This window comes from Onychostruthus taczanowskii, unplaced genomic scaffold (assembly GCF_017590055.1).
Source record: "Onychostruthus taczanowskii isolate IOZ18803 unplaced genomic scaffold, ASM1759005v1 scaffold27, whole genome shotgun sequence".
NCBI lineage: Eukaryota > Metazoa > Chordata > Aves > Passeriformes > Passeridae > Onychostruthus > Onychostruthus taczanowskii.
The window spans coordinates 872,374-891,598 of record NW_024500017.1 but is presented as its reverse complement, the minus strand read 5'-3'; the positions used below and the strand labels follow the sequence as shown (position 1 = coordinate 891,598).

Sequence of the window (19,225 nt, the reverse complement as noted above, 5' to 3'; positions counted from 1 at the left end):
ATTGCTTTTTTTATATTGCTTCTGTCTAATTACTATTTTTTATGCATATCATAATTTTTCAGTATAAAAAAATCTTAGGAACTTATTTTGATTTGTTATAATAAAAAGAACTTTTGGATTATTTTATTTTAAAATTTTACTGCATTTTATACTTAGAAATAATTTTTGTTTTGAGCAAATATATACCTTCCAGTTATAACATATTTCAATTTTTTAATTCAAATTAATTTGCCATTTGCTTGAAGGATGATTTGCTTGTATGTTAATTGTGTGCATATATTTTATTGTATGTTATTTTAAACTTTGTAACTCCTTTTTTCCTTCTTTTTTTCCCCTTCCTTTTGTACCAAGGACCAAATAGTCATAGCCCATTGCTCATATCTCTCAGCGGGGACTATTCGTCTTCTCTAAATATAACCAGCAATGGCCATGAAGTATTTCTCCGGTGGTCCGCAGATCATGGCACCAATAAAAAAGGTTTCAGGATAAGATATATAGGTATGCAAATGTGACTTTTTATAATATGCATAAAATTTCAATGCGGAACGTTTGTTTATGTGAAAAGGGTAATATAAGCTATGTTTGGTATCCTTAATTAACCAAACTGAAAGGAAATCCAATCTGTTCTAGATATATGAATCTAATGACCCTCATCTTGTGAGAAAAAAAACCAACCCACACATATGCTCTGTAGAGAATTAATAAAAGACAGGCATTAAAATGGCATAAGCCATTATTAAAGATAAAAGAAGCAGCTTCCTCCTTCTCCCTCCCATTTATTTGCACTTGTGTGCCTCTTCATACTGGGGTGTTTTTCTAACAAGATCTTTATGCAATTCATCATTAAGAATTTTGGTGGGACAGGGGAAAGCATTGCAGCAAGGCAGGAGTGAACAGCTATAAAGTGGAAAAAATATGAGACTCTGAAGGGTTGAACTCTGTAATTTAAGGTTCAGCAGAAGCAGCAATCAACATTAAAAGAGATAAGTAAGTATGTAAAAAACCCAGTATTGTATGTACTATTAATTCAAATTAACATATTTATGAATAGTGTATGGAAATGGTACCTGACAAAGTTAGATTTTAGTAAAATTGCTTTTAGAGAATTATTATATAATACTTATTTTACTGGACAATATTTTAATTAGTCAAGCTAAAGTAGATTTGTTGCAATTTACAGTAATTGCACAAAATCTATATTTGAATTATTTTTATGATGACCAAAGATATGAAATACACACAAGGAAGAGTACTGGGGATAGTATCTGTAGATATTAGAGAAGTTATTGGCATAAAAGCTTTTTCATTTCACAAGGTGGATACAGAAAAAAGTATAAAATTCTTTCTGCTGAGTTTTTTTGGTTTTCCTCAATTTTCAGCTACTTCACAATTAGAGAAAAATAATTATGATCATATATACTGCAAATATGTCAGTTCCATCTTTCCCTTTAGGAGAGGACAGATTTTTCTGACTTAAAATGTTTGTTATTCATTAGGTAAAATTCACTCTTTACCAGGCATAAAATAATATATGCTATCGATTTTCATTTCCTGTAGTCAGTTTTGGATCTGTTAAAATAGAAAGAAGAGAAAATTCTTCAGTCTTTCCTTTCAGGCAGTGAGAGAACTGAGGCAGACAGGAAATATTTTCTAGTGGTCTGTTTCACACAGACTGTTATGTCTCTGCATCTTTGGTTCTTTCAAAAAAAGTGTGAGTCAGGAGACATTTAGTGTTAGGAAGAAGATATTTTCATAGTATGTGGTCTGAAAGATATAGCAGTAGTTCTGATGCTGCTTTTTGCTTTAGTATGTTTGTTAAATATTTGTTTTAAACAAACAGCCATATGACTCCATTCTGGTCATAGGACGCTTTCATGTGAGCAAAACATTGACTTGAAGTAAGTAATGAGACGTGGAAAAGTTTAAAGAGCAAGTGAAGGAGCAGTTCTCTATTTGCCTGAGAAAATAAATATCAAGTTATCAACATTTCTTCAAAGTATAAAGGAAGCCGTTGTAAACAAACTTCTACCACAGTTTTCTTTCCTGCAAAAAGGGAGAACAGCCTTTATGGCTAGCAGCTATTAATCAAATCAGTCATAGACCAAGTTAAACTTTTACACACACAAAATTCATCTTCAGATGGTTACCAGGTTATAAAAGCCTTCTGGTCCATTCCAATGAGAAGATAGCAAAACCTAAATTACTTGGTACTCAATAAACAAGGGACATAAAGGAAACATAGTAAATAACCAGTATTTTATGTCAGAGTTGTTAAGTACATAAATAATTTCACATTATAAGAACTGTAACTCTTAGAGATATTTTTTGCTCTCATATTGAACTATGATTTTTTTTCATAGTCTCTAGATAAGACTTCTGTAAAACTTAATGTGTTCTAAATTAATCAACTAAAAGCACATTCGGTATTTTTGCCATGGATTATGGTGATAGTCATAAATATCATTAAAATCTATTCTTAATGTTTTACTTCAGTTCAGTGTATTACAGAATTTAAATGAAAAAACTCATTTAGGACTAGGACTATTTAAAAAGAGTTATGTTCAGCATGTACTAGTTGTTTCCCTCTTTCAAAAATGTGTATACTACTGAAATGCATACAATTGCAATAAATTTCAACATAAACTAAAGTTCAGTAGCTTATTTGATTTAAAAAGAAGGTGGAAAAAAACCCCAAACCTCAAAGCTATAGCCAATTATGAAAGTGAGCTATCACTCTATTTTTTTGGAGTTTACTGAAAACTGAATCTTGTAAATAGCTTATAAAGCTCTCTTTTTATTACCTTTATATTTTGTGAAATTGGTCAATGAATGCATTATCATACATAAAATACAACTTTCAGCAATGGTTTCTCAGTGTTCAGTCAGATGTCCACTGAATTCAACAAGAATTTCTCAAGAATTGCTACGTGAATTCTGAACACATACTTTATTCCTTTAATATTTCTGTTTAAAGCTCTCTACTGCAGCACCCCGGAGTCGCCCCCGCACGGTTTCATTGTCAGCCAGACAGGCGGACAGCTCAACAGTGTGGTCCGATGGGCTTGCGACCGCGGCTTTCGGCTCATTGGGAAAAGCACTGCCGTCTGCAGGAAGTCTCCATATGGGTATTACTCATGGGATGTTCCAGTCCCAGCTTGTCAAGGTAAATTCTTTTGTTAAATAAAATAAACTCTAAGAAACTTCCTTTTTCTTTTTCTTTTTTTTTTTTTTTTTTTTTTTTTTTTTTTTTGACTCAAGATGAATAGAAGGGAGATGTTTCACAGGCATACTTCTGTGCCAGAATTTTTCAACCTCATAAAAACAAATGCACTTTTAAGAAACAGTATTTCAAGAGGAGCTAACAAGACTGACATACAAAAAATGCTGCTTTAACATTCAGTGAAGAATATTTAAGAACTTCTTTTTGGTCCAATAATAATTTCTGAAATTTCACATAGTCTTCAAAATGCTGGTGTTCTTTGAGAACTAATATGACTAAGTTTTTCCAAGGACTGTGTATATTTTTAATGTATATCTTTGGAACTGGAACTATGTTTCGAAATTTGTAAAAAAGGAATAGATTTTAATGTTTCAATTTGATTAACAACGTTGCACAAGCTGACATATAGTGACCAAACATTTCTGTGATAGCTCTATTTTTAGGGAAGTTTGGATATTTCCTATTTGTCATTTTTTCCTGTCAAAGTATCTGATATGGCAGTAACTTTTCCTGATTTTTTTTACATATTCCCCTAACTAAAAGGTAATTTTCATAGGATCGAACAAGGGTTTACTTGGAAGGGACCTTAAAGATGTAGTTCCAATCCCTGTGGGATGGACAGAAACATTGTTCACTCAACTGGGTTGCTTAATGCCCATTCAACCTGGCCTTGAACACTTCCAGGGATAGGACATCCACAGCTTCTCTGGGCAACTTTTCTGTGAAGGTTTTCACAAATGTGAAATTCAAATCAAAACTGCTGTAAACTAAAATGTCATTGAGTGATCTTTGAGAGATCTGTTATTTATATAAAAGTCTCTTATCAAGCCTTGCTGGTTTGCATCTTGCTTTTTAAAAATTTAGGGTTAAGGAACAGATATATTTTTCTTGTGTCACAAGATTGACTCTTAACATGGATAATATGACTCAAAATTTATCAAGCCACTAATGGAGATTTTTTAATACTGAAGGAGTAATTAATCTTAATGGTAGATATAGAACATCTCAGGTGTTCTAACAAGAGAATCTATCTGATATATATTTTACTGACTGGTAAAAGAGACGTGATGTGAATTATGTGCATTATGTGAATAAGCAATATTGTAGAATTTGTTGGTGCTTAGGATTGTAATCAATGCTGTTTACATGTAATAATTATTTTGCAAGAGGATATTAATTTTATGCACTACAGAATGCTGGTCCTGATGTAACAAAATGAACATTGTTCGGGCAACTCTTATAATTGTCTCAAAGCTCTTATTATCATTAACATGCTTCTGAAGGAAGAGTTTAATCTAGGCCAGTTATGCAGTAAAGAGTGCTACTTGTTTATACAAGCATATAGTTATCATCTTGAAATGGGTAGATTTGCCTAATTTGCAATCCAAGCTATTGAGGAATTAACAAGTAAGAAGTAATAAACATGGTCACATGTTTTCATTTTAGTGTCATAGAAGTTGTTTCTTTGGTGATGGCAAGTGAAATAGTAGTTTTATCAGATGTTCAGTAAAAGATGGAAGAAGAACATTCTCATTTAATTAACTTGTCAGTTTTTATCTCTCTGGGGTCATGTCCTCATACTCTCTAGAATTCAATTATAGTATCTTGGGGGTCTTAATTTCTTAATCACAGTTTTCTTATTTTTTTCTAAATGTGTGTTTGTCTCTACTTGCCAATAGATACTGTGACAGTGATTAGGTATATTTTCTTATGGTTGCCAAGACAGGGTGATAGCAAATTAGAAATATTTTTCTGTGATTTTTTCAGCAGAGTGTGTCTGTACTGTGGTTTTTGATTTTTTTTTCTTAAATTTCCTTGAAATATGCAAGGGTTTTTTTATGGCAATGCAAGAATATTTTAATATTGATTCTTACACCTCTGTTCTGCAAGTTGTTATAGGATTGGTGCTTTACCTGTGTCTTAGCTGTGATTATTATCTTTGGTACTGTGCCACACAGTTGTTATATTGCTTATGAAGCATCAGTTTTATGCCAGATCAGCTCCCAGTAGGGGCAAAAATAGATTGCACTCTTTTTTTTCCCTGAGTATTTATACATAGTCTGAGAGGATTAACCTTCCTGTGTCGGCATGATAGGTACTTTCTTAGGGCTCAAGATTTGACTTCAAAGTAAGGTACTTCAGACTTAAATGCCTAAGTCTTTTTTTTTTTTTTTTTTTTTTTTTTTATCTGACCTACATTAGATATATGGTTTCAGAATGTGGAAAGGGGTTAGTATTTATTTTTAGTCCCAAAACAGACAGAGAATCATTTAGAACCAAATCTTCTCTTGGTACATTATTTTTGTTAAAGAAAAGGAAATAGTAGCTTATACTTTTATCTGCAGCTTTCAACTTTCTTCTCTAAGAGACAGAGGAGCCAGCAAGGAGAGATGCTATGCTGGATCTGCAACAAGCAGGGGCTGATGAGGAATATAAAGCTGAAGGGTGCAGTGACTGTGAAATTCTAGGTTAGAAAATCCTTAGAGCAGTGAGAAGAGTGGATGCTAGCTAGCCTCCACTTCAGAAGAGCAGAATCTGGCCACTTCATGGATTTGTTTGGTAGACTACCAAGGAATAAAGCCTTAGATTTAAAGTTTTATAGACAAAGATAACTGATTAATAGTCAAAGGATGACTTCTTCCAAGCTCAGAAGTGTTGCATCCTCAGAAATGTTGTCAAAGAGAAAGTCAGGTAGAAATTTCAGGACACCTGCGTGGATGAGCAAAGAGCTCCTGGACAAAACAAAATGCAAAAACGAAGCCTAGAGAGCATGGAAGTGAGGACAGGCATCCTGGAAGGAATACAGATAAGTTGTCCAAGCAACTGTGGATCACGTTAGAAAAGCTAGAGCCTTGATAAAATAAATCTGTCCATGGTTGTCAAGGGCAAAAAAAAAAAAAACAGCTTGTAAAGATATATTGGTGATAAAATGAAGGCTATGCAAATTGTGGGTCCTGTCCAGAAGGATACAGGACACCTGGTTACCTGGGACATGGAGACAGCTGAGGTACTCAGCAGTGGTTTTGACTCAGTCTTCGCTGACAAGTGCTTCAGTCCCACTTCACAAGTCACAGATTACAAAGACGAGGGCTAAAAGAAGCCTACAGGAAACATGGAGAGGGACTTTTTTCAAGAGTATGCAGTGATAGGATAGTAGGAATGGCTTTAAAATAAAAAGAGGATCAATTCAAATTACATATCAGGAGGGAATTCCTTACTGATTGCCCAGAGGAGCTGTGCATGCCCCATGCCTGGAAGTGTTGAAGTCCAGGCTGGGCTGGACTTTAAGCAACCTGATGAAGTAAACGATGTTCCTGCCCATTGCAGAGGGATTGGAACTAGATCTTTAAGACCCCTTTCACCCCAGGCCATTTTATGATTCTATGATTCAATATTTTCAAAGGGGTATTTTGCTTCTGCTTTTCAGGTGAAAAATATAAAATGATGAAAGGTAATTTTAGTGATATGCCAGAGGTCACAAAGTACAACTGATGGAAGAAATCTGAACATAAATCATATGACACAGAAACAAAGAAAGTGTGTTTCTCAGACTGGTGCCTTACTGATTCAACCATGCTGGTCATATTTTTTCCAGATATCTTCTGTTCCATTTTCTGTACTATCATCTGCATATTGAATTCTTAGCTGCAGAGTTATGAACCATTACTCTTATTTTTTACTTTCTCCATCAAAATGCAAAAGCTTAATTGGATTCAATTCCCTAAAATTTTAAGAAAATTTATTCCCATGCTTAAAACATACATTATGAGTTAAAAATATTTTTTATTAATTTAAGACTAGTGATTTTGCATTAAGCTATCTGAGGTCAGTGGAAACTTATGTTGAAGACATAAAAAACTTTGTCTTTCTCTCTACTCAGCAATATCTTGTGGAATTCCTAAAGCTCCACTAAATGGTGGGATATTAACTACAGATTACTTGGTTGGCACCCGCGTTACTTATTTTTGCAATGATGGATACAGGCTGTCAGCCAAAGAGCTTACTACTGCAGTCTGCCAGCCTGATGGTACCTGGAGCAATCACAATAAAACACCTCGCTGTGTAGGTGAGTAACATGTAAGAAGTCTCTGGTGAGTAAAAGCCTGTCTGTACATTTTGTTTATTTATCCATGGCACAAATCTTCACAAGACTTCAACTTTCATCTTCAGGTTACTGAAATTTATGAATTATTTGCTGGTATTCAATTATTATGAAATACATATATGAAGTATATGAAACTAAGACATACTGCAACTTAACAGCATAAGCAGAATAAATATGCTAGAGCTTGTAGAATACAATCAAGCTAATAATTAATTTACAGTTAAATCAAAGTGAGTGGTTGCAGAGGTTTTCTGCAAAAGTCATCTCTTCACTGATAGCTGCATAATTCATGTACTGTTAGCAAACCCTTTTTACTATGCAGAATTGCAAAACCTGTGGTAATTGTTTGAAACTGCTGCTTATTATGTATATTCATCCTGTCATTATAGTCCTACACCATCTAAACTTGGGGGAACATCACTGCAGGGAAAATGCATTTAACTCGCAAAATGAAATGGATATCAGCAGTTACGAATGGGATGTGAAAACCCAGGTGATTGCAAGAGCAATATAGGGATATCAGTGTCTCATGCACATTAGGATTTGGATTATCTCACCCAAATGAATCTTGGAAATGAAAGCAAATTAAGACTGGAGTACTTTTCAAGGATTTCCCTTTTCTCCATTTTATTTCTTCTTGTTCTTGAAAATTTCCTTCTGCCATGAATTTTTCTCTTTCTAAAGAACAACTGAAAATAGAGAAAAACATAGTGGGAAAAATTGTTATATTTCTTATACTATTTTTTATTCTATTAGTGTTGTAGAATGTTATTGTTCCATTTCTGGAGGAAGAAGACTTAGAATTAAGAAATTAGACAAAAATCTATAGCTGTTGAAAAAACAACCTGCATATGGATACGATTTTTTCTGTCACCAATGTACAGCCTCTCAAAGAAGTCTTTCATATCTCATAGAGTTTACCTGGGTAGAAAAATAATTTCTCCATGTAAATGTACTTAATATTTTAGTAAAGATTCTGGTGCCTGATGTAAAATGTCATGGAAGGTCCACCTATAGTGAATTCAACCATGGTATAGCTCCTATCTACACCAACTGCATCACTCTGCATACACAATCCCTTCTCTGTCTGGGTAATTATTAATTAAATGAGACAACTCGTGCCCTCTAACCACAGCCAATTTCAAGTACAGCTTTACTTTTCAAAGATTATGTCACTGTGTTTAGAATACATTTTTTTATTAATAATGGTATAGGTTTTCCCAATTCACCTATGCTAAGCCACCAATAACTATGTCTTTTTGTTATTTTGGAAGTTGTTACATGTCCAAGCATCAATTCTTTTACGCTGGAGCATGGAAGATGGAGAATAGTGAATGGTTCACACTATGAGTATAAAACAAAAGTAGTTTTCAGCTGTGATCCTGGGTATTATGGTTTGGGACCAGCATCTATTGAGTGTCTTGCTAATGGCACCTGGAGTTGGAGAAATGAGCGGCCTTACTGCCAAAGTGAGTATGTCTTTTATGTGCATCTGCTGTACAAATTTCAGGAAAAAATATTTTATTTGGTGAACTAGAAATTAACTAATTTAGTATTCAAAACCGTAAATTAGAAAAAGTGTTTCTTGGCTGGAATTCCAGGGTATCCTAAAGGTTGTTATTTACAAATATAATACATTCAATTTAGTGACAAGGGCATACCTGTAGGTACACTTCTAGAGTTTAAAGGTCCCTAAATTAATTAAGGTACAAAAGAAATATTTTCCTATATGTTTATTTTAGATCAGGAATGCTCTCAAGTCTTGAAAAATACAAAACCTTTGTATCCTGTCTGCACACTTGATAAATAAAATAATCTCTCCTTTCAGGCAGTTACCATGTAGTGTGCATTTGCACATATCTACATCATTCCTACCATTAGCTTGTATGCTGGTAACCTGCAATAGTAAAATTAAAAAAAAAATTAATATTCAGGTATTTAAACCAACTAAAGATGTATCTGTAATTGTGTTTCCCTCCCCTACTGCTGTGAAAAGCACATTTCTTTGTAAATTTATGTTTATACATTTCTTTTTCAAAACTGTGGGGTTTTGGTTACACTTTGAAGCTGCAAAACTCTTTTTCTTTATGGAACATGGTGTGATGAACCCTCTGACAGAGTGGGATACAACTGTGATCTTGGTTCCTGCATCAAAAATATGTGTATCCACATGTTTATGTATGAATACAACATTGTCTAAAAAGACCTGTAGATAAGCCAGATAACTGTGGCTTAAAATACATTTATAATTTATTGACAATATATATGAAAAAAAGGTTTAAAAATGCATTTTCAAATACTGAATAATTATACTGGAAATTGGCCTTGATTTTGAGTTCTTTATAACTGGAAATCTAACATATAATTTAGAGAATTTTTAAAAGTTATTTGCAATATTTCATCTCTGCTAGTGATAAAAATACTGTGTATTTGTCTATATCTATATCTCTGTGTATAGATATTCTACATACAAAATTTGTATTTCTATCTCTTTAATTTAAAAGGCAAAGTACTTTTAGCTATGTTTTGAGAAGCTTTGTTTGAAATATTATGACTTATTTTCTTCTAGGCATAAAGTGTTCTACCTAACTTCAGACTCTTCTTTACTACTAATAAATTGGCTTTGTTAATTATTAAAATTGACGAGAAAAACATTATGTTGTTTGAAAAGATGCTTTCAATTGTAAATAAATAACAATAAATTCCAATATCATTCACTCTTTATGAAACTGTAATGTGTGAATGCTAGGGAAGGCATTTCATTATGATCTAGAAAACCAAAATGGCCCCTTCCCAAGGAAGCATAAATAAATCTGATAGCAATTGTGATGTTCCAGCATGCAGAAGGTACTTGATAAAACCAAGGTAATTAAACAGCATTCAACAATGTTCCGAGTGCCTTTTTTAACTTTGCAGAAATTATTTCAATTGTCCTTCTCCCCCTCTTAAGTACAATTTCTGGGAAAGGAATGGTTTTTGTTGCAGGTTTTAATCTATGATTTCTACAGATTTCTCCAAAATACTTCAAGGTGTGAAATTTATTTATCTGATTGACTGGTTGATAAGTATTGATGGTTAATAGAAATTTTTGTACGGGTGTTTGTGATTCTCAGCTGTACACTTATGTTTTGTTTTTGTTTTGTCATGAAGTTATTTCCTGTGGAGAACTTCCTACACCTCCAAATGGGAATAAGATTGGAACTCAAATCACATATGGATCTACAGCTATATTTACTTGTGATTCAGGGTACATGCTAGTTGGCTCTGCAGTGAGGGAATGTCTGTCATCTGGACTCTGGAGAGGAATTGAGACCAGATGTTTAGGTATGGATACTACTGTCATGACTTGTCCATTTTCTTTCTCTCTAGGAGACAAAAGTAAGCAAAATTATTTCCTTGTCCTTTTCTTTTAGCAGACACATTAGGGAGAGCTCTGCATGTGTGTGGCTGGGCTGCACTGTTTTTCTCATCAAATTAGAACTATGTTTATGTTTTCAAAAATTTTATTATTTTCACAACTTGCAAAATCTGTGTTACTGCATTTTTGTATATGTCTTTAAAGTAGAACTATACATAAGCAGCAAGACAGATTGATTCTATATGTGTCAGCTCTAATACATATCCTCAGTAAAATATCTGCATAGTAGATCTGAACTAAGTGGTTGTGTCATAGAATTAAACTGTATCCTTGAAAAGATACAGAAGGAGGAAAAAAAAATTGTGGAAACTTTGACAGGACCAGTGCAGCCTTATTTCTGAGAGAAAGCCACTATCCAGATGCTTTTTACAGAATTTGAGACCCTTTACTTGTAAAAGGATAGGCATCTTCTCTTATTTAATATATTCAGACATTGTTGCCTGAATTATTTATGAATAAAATCAACACATAAAACAATTTCAGGGCTTCTTTCTGATTCATTTTCATGTGTACCTTGAGCTGGGGTATTATATTTACTGTGGAAACATAGGTTTTAACTCTATATTTAACCAAAATTTTAATTTCAGTTGAAATCAAAAGTATTCCAATTTAGACTGAAATATATAAGTCATATTGTATCTCGTTTTGTAGAAGCATGAACATATAACAAAATATCCATAAACTGATGCTCTCAGAAAACTGAACTAGTATATACGTTAAATATAGGTGTTTGTTGCAATATACATTTTTACAGATTGCCATTCACTTTTTAAACTACTTTTAATCCCAAATATTTTTTCTTCTGTGAAACAGCATTATTTGCTAACATTCACATAAGTGAACGACTTATGAATGAGCAGAAGTGTTGCTTATCAGGCTACAAGTCTGCAGCTGGAATGTTCCCTGACATGCAGCAGAGAGGGATAGAGGCTTTGTTTATATTTCATTTTAACAATGAAAGTCCTTGATATTCTTCATCTTCTAAATTGTCAGCAATGACAAGATGTTCTAAATCTAAATTTTTGGAGCACCATGCTATGTGCACAATAAAAATGTTCTGCTTTTTTTCTTGTTTGCCTGTTTGTTTTTATTTTCACTGATTTTTCTGCAGAAGTTCCAGATGTTGAAGTTTGGACAAATGTAAAAATGTTATTCAGAAAAATAATAATATAAAAATAGATAAATTGGATGTTATTTGTGAATAGCACCTTGGAAAAATACTTGCATTTAGGAATTTTGCCAAAACAACTTCATGCCAAGTGAAGATCAGCACAAAATGAATTGAATTTATCCTACATTTGCCTCTATAAATAAAATTGTAATATTGTAATATGTTACTATTTAATAATAGTAACATATTACATAATCTTTACTTGCAATTTAAAAGAGGACCCCTACTTCTTGTAAGAGTTTCATTATTATTCAGTTAATACACTATAATGTCCAGTAACAATAAAAAATTAAGAAAACAACTATATAATTAGAGGACAAAAACAGTAATCTAAACCAAGCCTATTGTATCAGACTAATAGCACTACAGTAAATCTTATAATGCATATCTTTGAAGGTTTATTATGGCAAATTGTTGAAAAGAGAACGGAACCATGTATTGCTCAGAAAAATTAGAATATATATCATACAGCACAAAAAAAATGTACACCTTGCTTTAAAAAAACAAAAAAAAAAGAAAAAGAAAAGCTAATGACAGAGCAAATTTATAAAAGGAAGAGAATCACATCTGCCATAATTTCTCTTGCAACAATACTACTTCTGTACTACTTCTGATGTTACATCACTGTGCAGGAATGAGTGCCCTGCAGACACAGAATAACTCAGTTCAATTCTTTTTTCTTCCATAAGAAACACTGAGACTTAAGAGGGATGAGATCAGTTAATGACAAATCAGAAATAAGAAATATTTTAAAGAAGGTTGTTGTCAGAAAGTATGGGAAGTGGAGGAAATTAAAGAAATATTAGAACGTGGGAGAAAGGAGATCAGATACAGCAGGAAGACCTGCTGCAGAGTGGGTATTTTAATGGTGGGTATTTAAAGAAATTAACTTTTGTGCAACTTATCAGTTATATTCACTATCTACTTCTGATGTTTTTGTGCTCAGTTGTAAACATTTTTTACAACTGAGCTTTTCAGATTGCAACACCTTTCCACTTTTATTTTCTGAAAAATGTAGTTGTTCCTGGACTGAAGTGATTACCAATGTATTTCTGTTTCAAGTTTTGAAGATGCCCTTAGGAATACACTTTGATGACATACATGAAATCCTACAGGATAACATAATACCCTTCTCAACTACTTTGTATAAAAAAGCACTTATTTTTTTCTAAAGAGCTACTTAAATAATTACATTTAATTGTTGTATTAGCCTGATCTTAATTCCAGGTATGTGTAATTTTAAAAATTTATGAAAGGTAGAACAAACAAGAATCTAAGTATCTGCAGTAGAACCTCAAAGTAGTTTGTGGTGAACCTAATGAGATACAGATGAGAATTAGAACTGAGGTAAGCTTTAAATCACCAAAAGTATTGACTAAAATCCAAGTTATGTTATTCCATGACATTGTGAACAGTAGTGCATGGTTTTGATGGCAGCCATAATAGTGTGAGAATGTGATCGTAGGTTTCACAGCTCTTTTTTGTCATTCTGACTTCTTTTACTAAAAGATGGATAATTAATCTGTGACAAAAACCAGAACATTTAACACAACTGCCTTCCTTTTTCAATCCCATTTATTTTTTCTTTAAATAATAACTAAATATAAAGTAAAACTTCATGAGTAATCACATTATTATAATAGTAAGAAATTGACTTCTTGATCCTTATTCTCCATAGCTGATGAGAAGTAACAATGTTCAAATTGAAAGAAACAAATGAAACAAAACAGAATAGAGCTTCTGAAGTAATTCTGTTGTCAAAGTTTAAAAAATTAAATGTTTTGGGACATTTTATTGTGAAAAAATCACATTAGCCTTTTAGAATAAAATAACAAGAAAATACTAAAATCATGACAGTTGTGTCTCCTAGGTTACAAACTGTCTTTCAGATTTATTATGCTTGATCTTTTTGTGTACTGGTTAACACTGAAGCTATCTTTGTAATAAATCCTGAGAAACATTCAGAACCATGGAATAGTTTTTTACTGAATATCCGACTTTTAAAAATCTGTGATTTTGTTATACATTTTCCTCTTGGAAAAATGTTTAAATATTCAACAAGAAATTTATTCTTCTTTTGTCTGTTTACATGAAAACTTTGTATATTTACAGTATTTACAGATTACGTATTTACAATTTTACATTTTGTATTATTTCCTTTATTTATGGCATTAATTTTGTTTGTTTTAATTTAATGTCAGAAATAACATTGATCATAAAAACATATGCTATCATACTTTAAGGTTTTGTGGTTTTTTTAGTGTATTTATTTTAATGCCTGTAATCAAATATTTAGTAAACTGGGCATTTCCTAGAGTAGAAGTAAATTTGGTCTACTTTAATAACTCTGTAGTACTTTCAGATACACTTTAGAATTAACTAGTATATGAATGGTGAAAAACATTTCCTAACATTTCTCTAATACAGATTTTCTTCACCGTTTTTTCAGAACAATACTGGGTATTTTTTGCCTTTTAAAATGTTTATATATTATTTTGGTAAACATTTTAGACAGCTTAGTGAAAAACACTTAAAGTAAAACTGACAAAGAAAAGTATAGCATGCTTTGAAAAGTCTTTCTGTTAGAGACAGTTCTTATATATAATGGAGCAGCTTTTTTCTTAGAGTATTAAAAAGAATTCTGCTACCTTTCTAGGACCTTACTCATTGTTAATATAATGTACAAATTTTCATATTTCTCTTTGGGGGTTATCTAACTGAGCTTCTCTCACTTGTGCTAGTTACATGACTTATAATAATTTTAAATGTTGTTTAGACAACTCATCAATGAAAACTACATGTAAAGACAGCAAAAAATATTATTTTCAACCAACATTTAGAGGAAGGATATCTTACGCACATTTCTATTTTTTGTTGATTGGTGAGCTAACTCCAAGTTTTCACATTTCTTGAACTCATGACTCCATCCTCTTCATCTTAGCTTTACAACACCTAACAATTATTTCTTAATTCCTTCTTCTTTCTCAATATCTCATGACATCTAAACATCCTGATTAGACAGATCTGTTGGTATTCTATCTCTTATTTACCTATAGTCACTGCTGTTATTTCATACAGGATAGATGCAGCAACTTCTGGAACAATAGTTTTGTTCAGTTCTGCATATTAGTATTAAATCTCAAATAAAGAGATTTTATAAAGTGTCCCTATGAATTAAATGCAAAAATGAAGACTGAAGCTTATTTGATTAATAAGGCATAAGGTAGTGTGGTTCCTATACATGGTTAAAGTTAGAGGAGCTTTGTAATGGCAGATGGATAGAAGAAAAGAACTTTTTAGGTTATTGTGTACATTAAATGTCAACATTTGCACTTCCCAAACAATAACATTAAGAATACCATTCATCTCTCCTCCTAAGAGAAAGGCTGCACTTCACATACTGTGTCTTTGTCTGAATTAAAAAATAATCCATCAGACTGAGCAGATCATGAAACAAATAATTGATTTAGAATTATCTACATTTGCATTACATATGGTTCAGAGAATTTTCCTTGGACCATATCTGGTCTAGTCCTCTGGGCTAAATGCCATCATTACGTATATGGCTTTAAGTTCTCAACAAGTCAATAATTTTGACTACTTTTTCTCCAAAAGAAGATGAAACACATTTTGTGCACCTAGTTGAGCTTCTCATTGAGCTTCCTCTGAAAGGAAGCTAATTTGTTTGTGGTAAAATCACTCAGCACATTTAAGAGAAGGAAGATCTGAACCAAAATTCTAATGTGAACACAACCTTTGATGTTTTAGCTGGGGAATATTTATCCCAGTTTTACTCAACTCTTCATACAAAAATACTGCTTTAAAATGCTAATGAGTCATTGATGGCAGCCTGTTACTCATAAAGGAAAAATCAGTTATCCATCAACTCTGAGAACAATTCTGTCCGTGAGTCAAAACAATAGCAGACATACCATCTGGGGCAAAGCAACCATGTAAGCTAACAGCAAAGAATGTTCAGTGCATTAATCTGTCAGTAGTATTTTATATACTTTCTCAATCAGCTTTCAGCCACTGAAAGTTTTCTGTGTCTATGTAACCTCTGAAGTGTAACCTCTCTGCCACTATTTTCATACTTGAAACTTCTAGAAAAATATATAAGCAACTACCTTCTTCATCTTCACTGTTTTTAAATCTCTTTTTAAAACTTGGTATTTCTGTTATGGGGGATTCTCCATCTCCAGTGTTACTGAATTAATATATCTGGAGTTAGCCATATGCTTCTCTTTGTTCTTCAGTACTACTGTATAATAATAACTAAACTTTCAAATTAGGTATATGATGGTTCATCTTTAAATAAGTATTCAGCTGTTTCAAGGAATTCAGCAGAGAACTTCCCGCTGTGGGCCATAGATTAAAAAAGATTTGAAATAACTTTACCATTCATCCTGAACAGTTTTAGTACAGCTTGAACAGCTGTCAAAATAAGACTCATCTGAAAATAGCAAGAGAAATGCCCCAAGCCCTGTTTTGTCCAGAGCTGTGCCTTCTTATATCTTTTTATGAAATACAAGCCCTGTAAAGAAAAAAAAAAAGCCAGGATATAATTCTTCCCTTTTTAGCAGAGGTCATCTTGACAGGTTAATTAACTTTGTTGAATAATAAATAACATAAATCTCTGTTTTCAATAATACATTGGTATGTAATTTGTTTCACCACTGTGCTCATTCTTGACACTACTGACAACTAATGTACAGGCATGTTTTTTGCCATTTAATGTAAAGATTCTGTATTCATTTATTCATTTTCTCATGGAACAACCTGCTGAAAAGAAATCTCATTTACAGCTATGGTTTCAAAGGTTTTGACGCTAAGTTATTATGCTCATTCTTCATTGCTAGAACAGGATTTCATGTCAAATTAGGTAATTTATTTGGTGGTCACAGGTCATTAATATCCTTCATTCCCAATCTTTGACTAATTTTGTTTTTTAATAATATTTCATGCATTTATTCTTCTCAAGTTTTGCTAGACTGGAAACTGAGACTATTATATTTCTTATTTCTTCTCTCAAATCTGCTACTCAGTAAAACCTTCACATTTAGTCTCTTTTAATACTTTTTTTTTTGTCATTTTCACTTGTCTTTACAAAAGTGGTATCTTTTGATTCAGTATTACAAGTTACTGGTTACATTAAGACCCACAGGTCTCATCTGGATTCATAGAACTGCTAGAAAAATCTTCTACATCTATGCCATAGAAAAAATGGAACTACAACACAAAAATGACATATTGGCAATGGACAAAGATGTCGTGAAAACAGTCTAGAATAGCTTAGCCTAATGTAGTCTAGAATCCTAACTTAGTGGAAAGTCAGCTATTTACTACCAGGGTATTCAAATATACTTATTTGTCACAAAGTCCTTATAATAAGAGTTTAATTGAAAGTCCTGAGAAACACTTGCCATCAGAATTGATAATAAAAAATACCAGAATGTATAGCAATAAATACGAGGCTATCTTTAGTCAATAATGAACATCTTAGAATTATTTTCTTAGATAGCTTAATAGAAAAATGTTAAAGGCAAGAATTCTACTAAAATTCATGAGAAAAATAAATAAATACATTACTTTTAGAAGAAATGAAAAAAAAAATACAGAATACAATTGAAGTAATAATTGCTCTTCCAAATACAGGTGTTGATAGAGATAGAGGTTTTTTGATGGTTTGAGAGGTTTTTTGGTTTTTTTTCCTCTATGCTTTTTTTTTTCCCCTCTTGATAGTGGAGAAGTAATGGTAGCAGCTACTATAAGTTGAGGTCTTAATTTTCTCTGGCAGAGAACATCTCTATGGCTGTGTAAAATAGAGTGGGAAAATAAAGCAAAGAATAAAAGTTCTGGAAAATATTAATGATTCTCTAACTTTTTTGGATCTTATGGAATTTACTTACCTGCATGAATCAGTGGAAATTCCAGTAAAGTTCTCCAATATTCTTTCATCAGGAACTATGTACACCATTATTTATACTTTTCATAGCAAACATAGTGAACTGCTTACCACATGCACCTACATGACAGTTGTCAGTTTTTTTGGTTTTTTTAAATAAAACAAATAATGCCGAACTCATAATTTTTGGGTGTTGGATTGTTTTGGTTTTGGGGGTTTTTTCCTCTCTTTTTTTTTGTTTGGTTTGGTTTTAATCTTTTTTTGTATATCCCTCAGTCACAGTAAACTTCCTCTGGAAAGCAGAGTAAAAACTAGCAAAAAATCCTGCGAATCCCCAAGGTTTTGTTTGTTTGTTTATTTGTTTGAATCTCTTGTTTTGATTTGAGATAAAAAATGTGTCACAAGTCTGGTGTATCCTGGTTTTAATGATATTTTCTTCCTTAACACTTTCACTGATTGATTTAGAATTCTGTTATGACAGAACTACAGTTTTATAATACAGCATTATAATATTCTTCATGAATTCAGTTTAGAAATCTAACATAGGGATAGAGCTGTTTCAAAAATATGTTTTATTACTAGTAGTGGGAAGCTCACAATTGGTCATGCAATATAGTTAGTGCTCCAAAGATATAACTGTTATACAGAGTGGGAGGAAATAATCAAGACAGAGGGATTTGAAGTAACAGACTCATAGAACAGCCCAACTGGAAAGGAATTTGAAAAATCATCTGATCCAACATTTCATGGCAAGGGGGGCTGAGATGGGATTACCTAGCAACCTGTTTAGTCCCATTTTGAAAATGTCCGGTGATGTAAACTCCCATCATGTCTGAATAGATTGTTCTGGGTAATGCTTGTTCTTACTGTCAAAAGAATTCTTTCTTATGCCATAATGAAACCTTTCCTAGTGCAGCTTGCACCTTTTGCTCTTCATCCTCTCCATGTGACTCCATGTGAAGAGAGAGCCTCCATTATTTTTGTAGCCACCCTCTAAGTACTGGAACCCTGTCATGAGCTGCACCCTGCCTGAGCCTTCTCTTCTTCAAGACCTAATGCCTTCAGCCTTTCCTCGTAGGAGAGGTTTTTCAGCCTTTGATTATTTTCATGACCTGCCTTTGCAGTCTGTCTCAATCTTTCTGCATCTTTCATGTGCAGTTTGGCAGACACTGAGTAGAGTGGGATGATCACATCTCTACCACTGCTAATAACATTTCTACAGATGCAGCCCAGGACCCTTTTTGTTTTTACTGTTGCATCTCACTGCTGCCTCACAGTCAGTTTCTTGTTCACCAAGACCCTCAGGAGCCTTTCAGTGACCCTGCTCCCCAGCCACACAGATCGTGGCCTGTTCTGGCCTCCTTGGTTCTGTCATCCCAAGGGCAGAATCTTGCAGGTGTTTTTGT

General features: G+C 33.0%; 1 protein-coding gene across 3 annotated transcripts in view; it reads left to right on the top strand.

The window, feature by feature from the left end:
- CSMD3 (CUB and Sushi multiple domains 3) overlaps positions 1–19,225 on the top strand; it is a 577,908-nt gene that overhangs the window by 501,013 nt on the left and 57,670 nt on the right. For 2 of the 3 annotated variants that reach the window (XM_041407558.1, XM_041407556.1), the window contains 5 exons: positions 352–498; positions 2,975–3,163; positions 7,101–7,286; positions 8,600–8,794; positions 10,476–10,649. In XM_041407558.1, coding sequence (XP_041263492.1) covers positions 352–498; positions 2,975–3,163; positions 7,101–7,286; positions 8,600–8,794; positions 10,476–10,649 — 891 coding nt within the window. The remainder of the gene's footprint in view (positions 1–351; positions 499–2,974; positions 3,164–7,100; positions 7,287–8,599; positions 8,795–10,475; positions 10,650–19,225) is intronic. The other variant, XM_041407557.1, reaches the window with a different exon arrangement.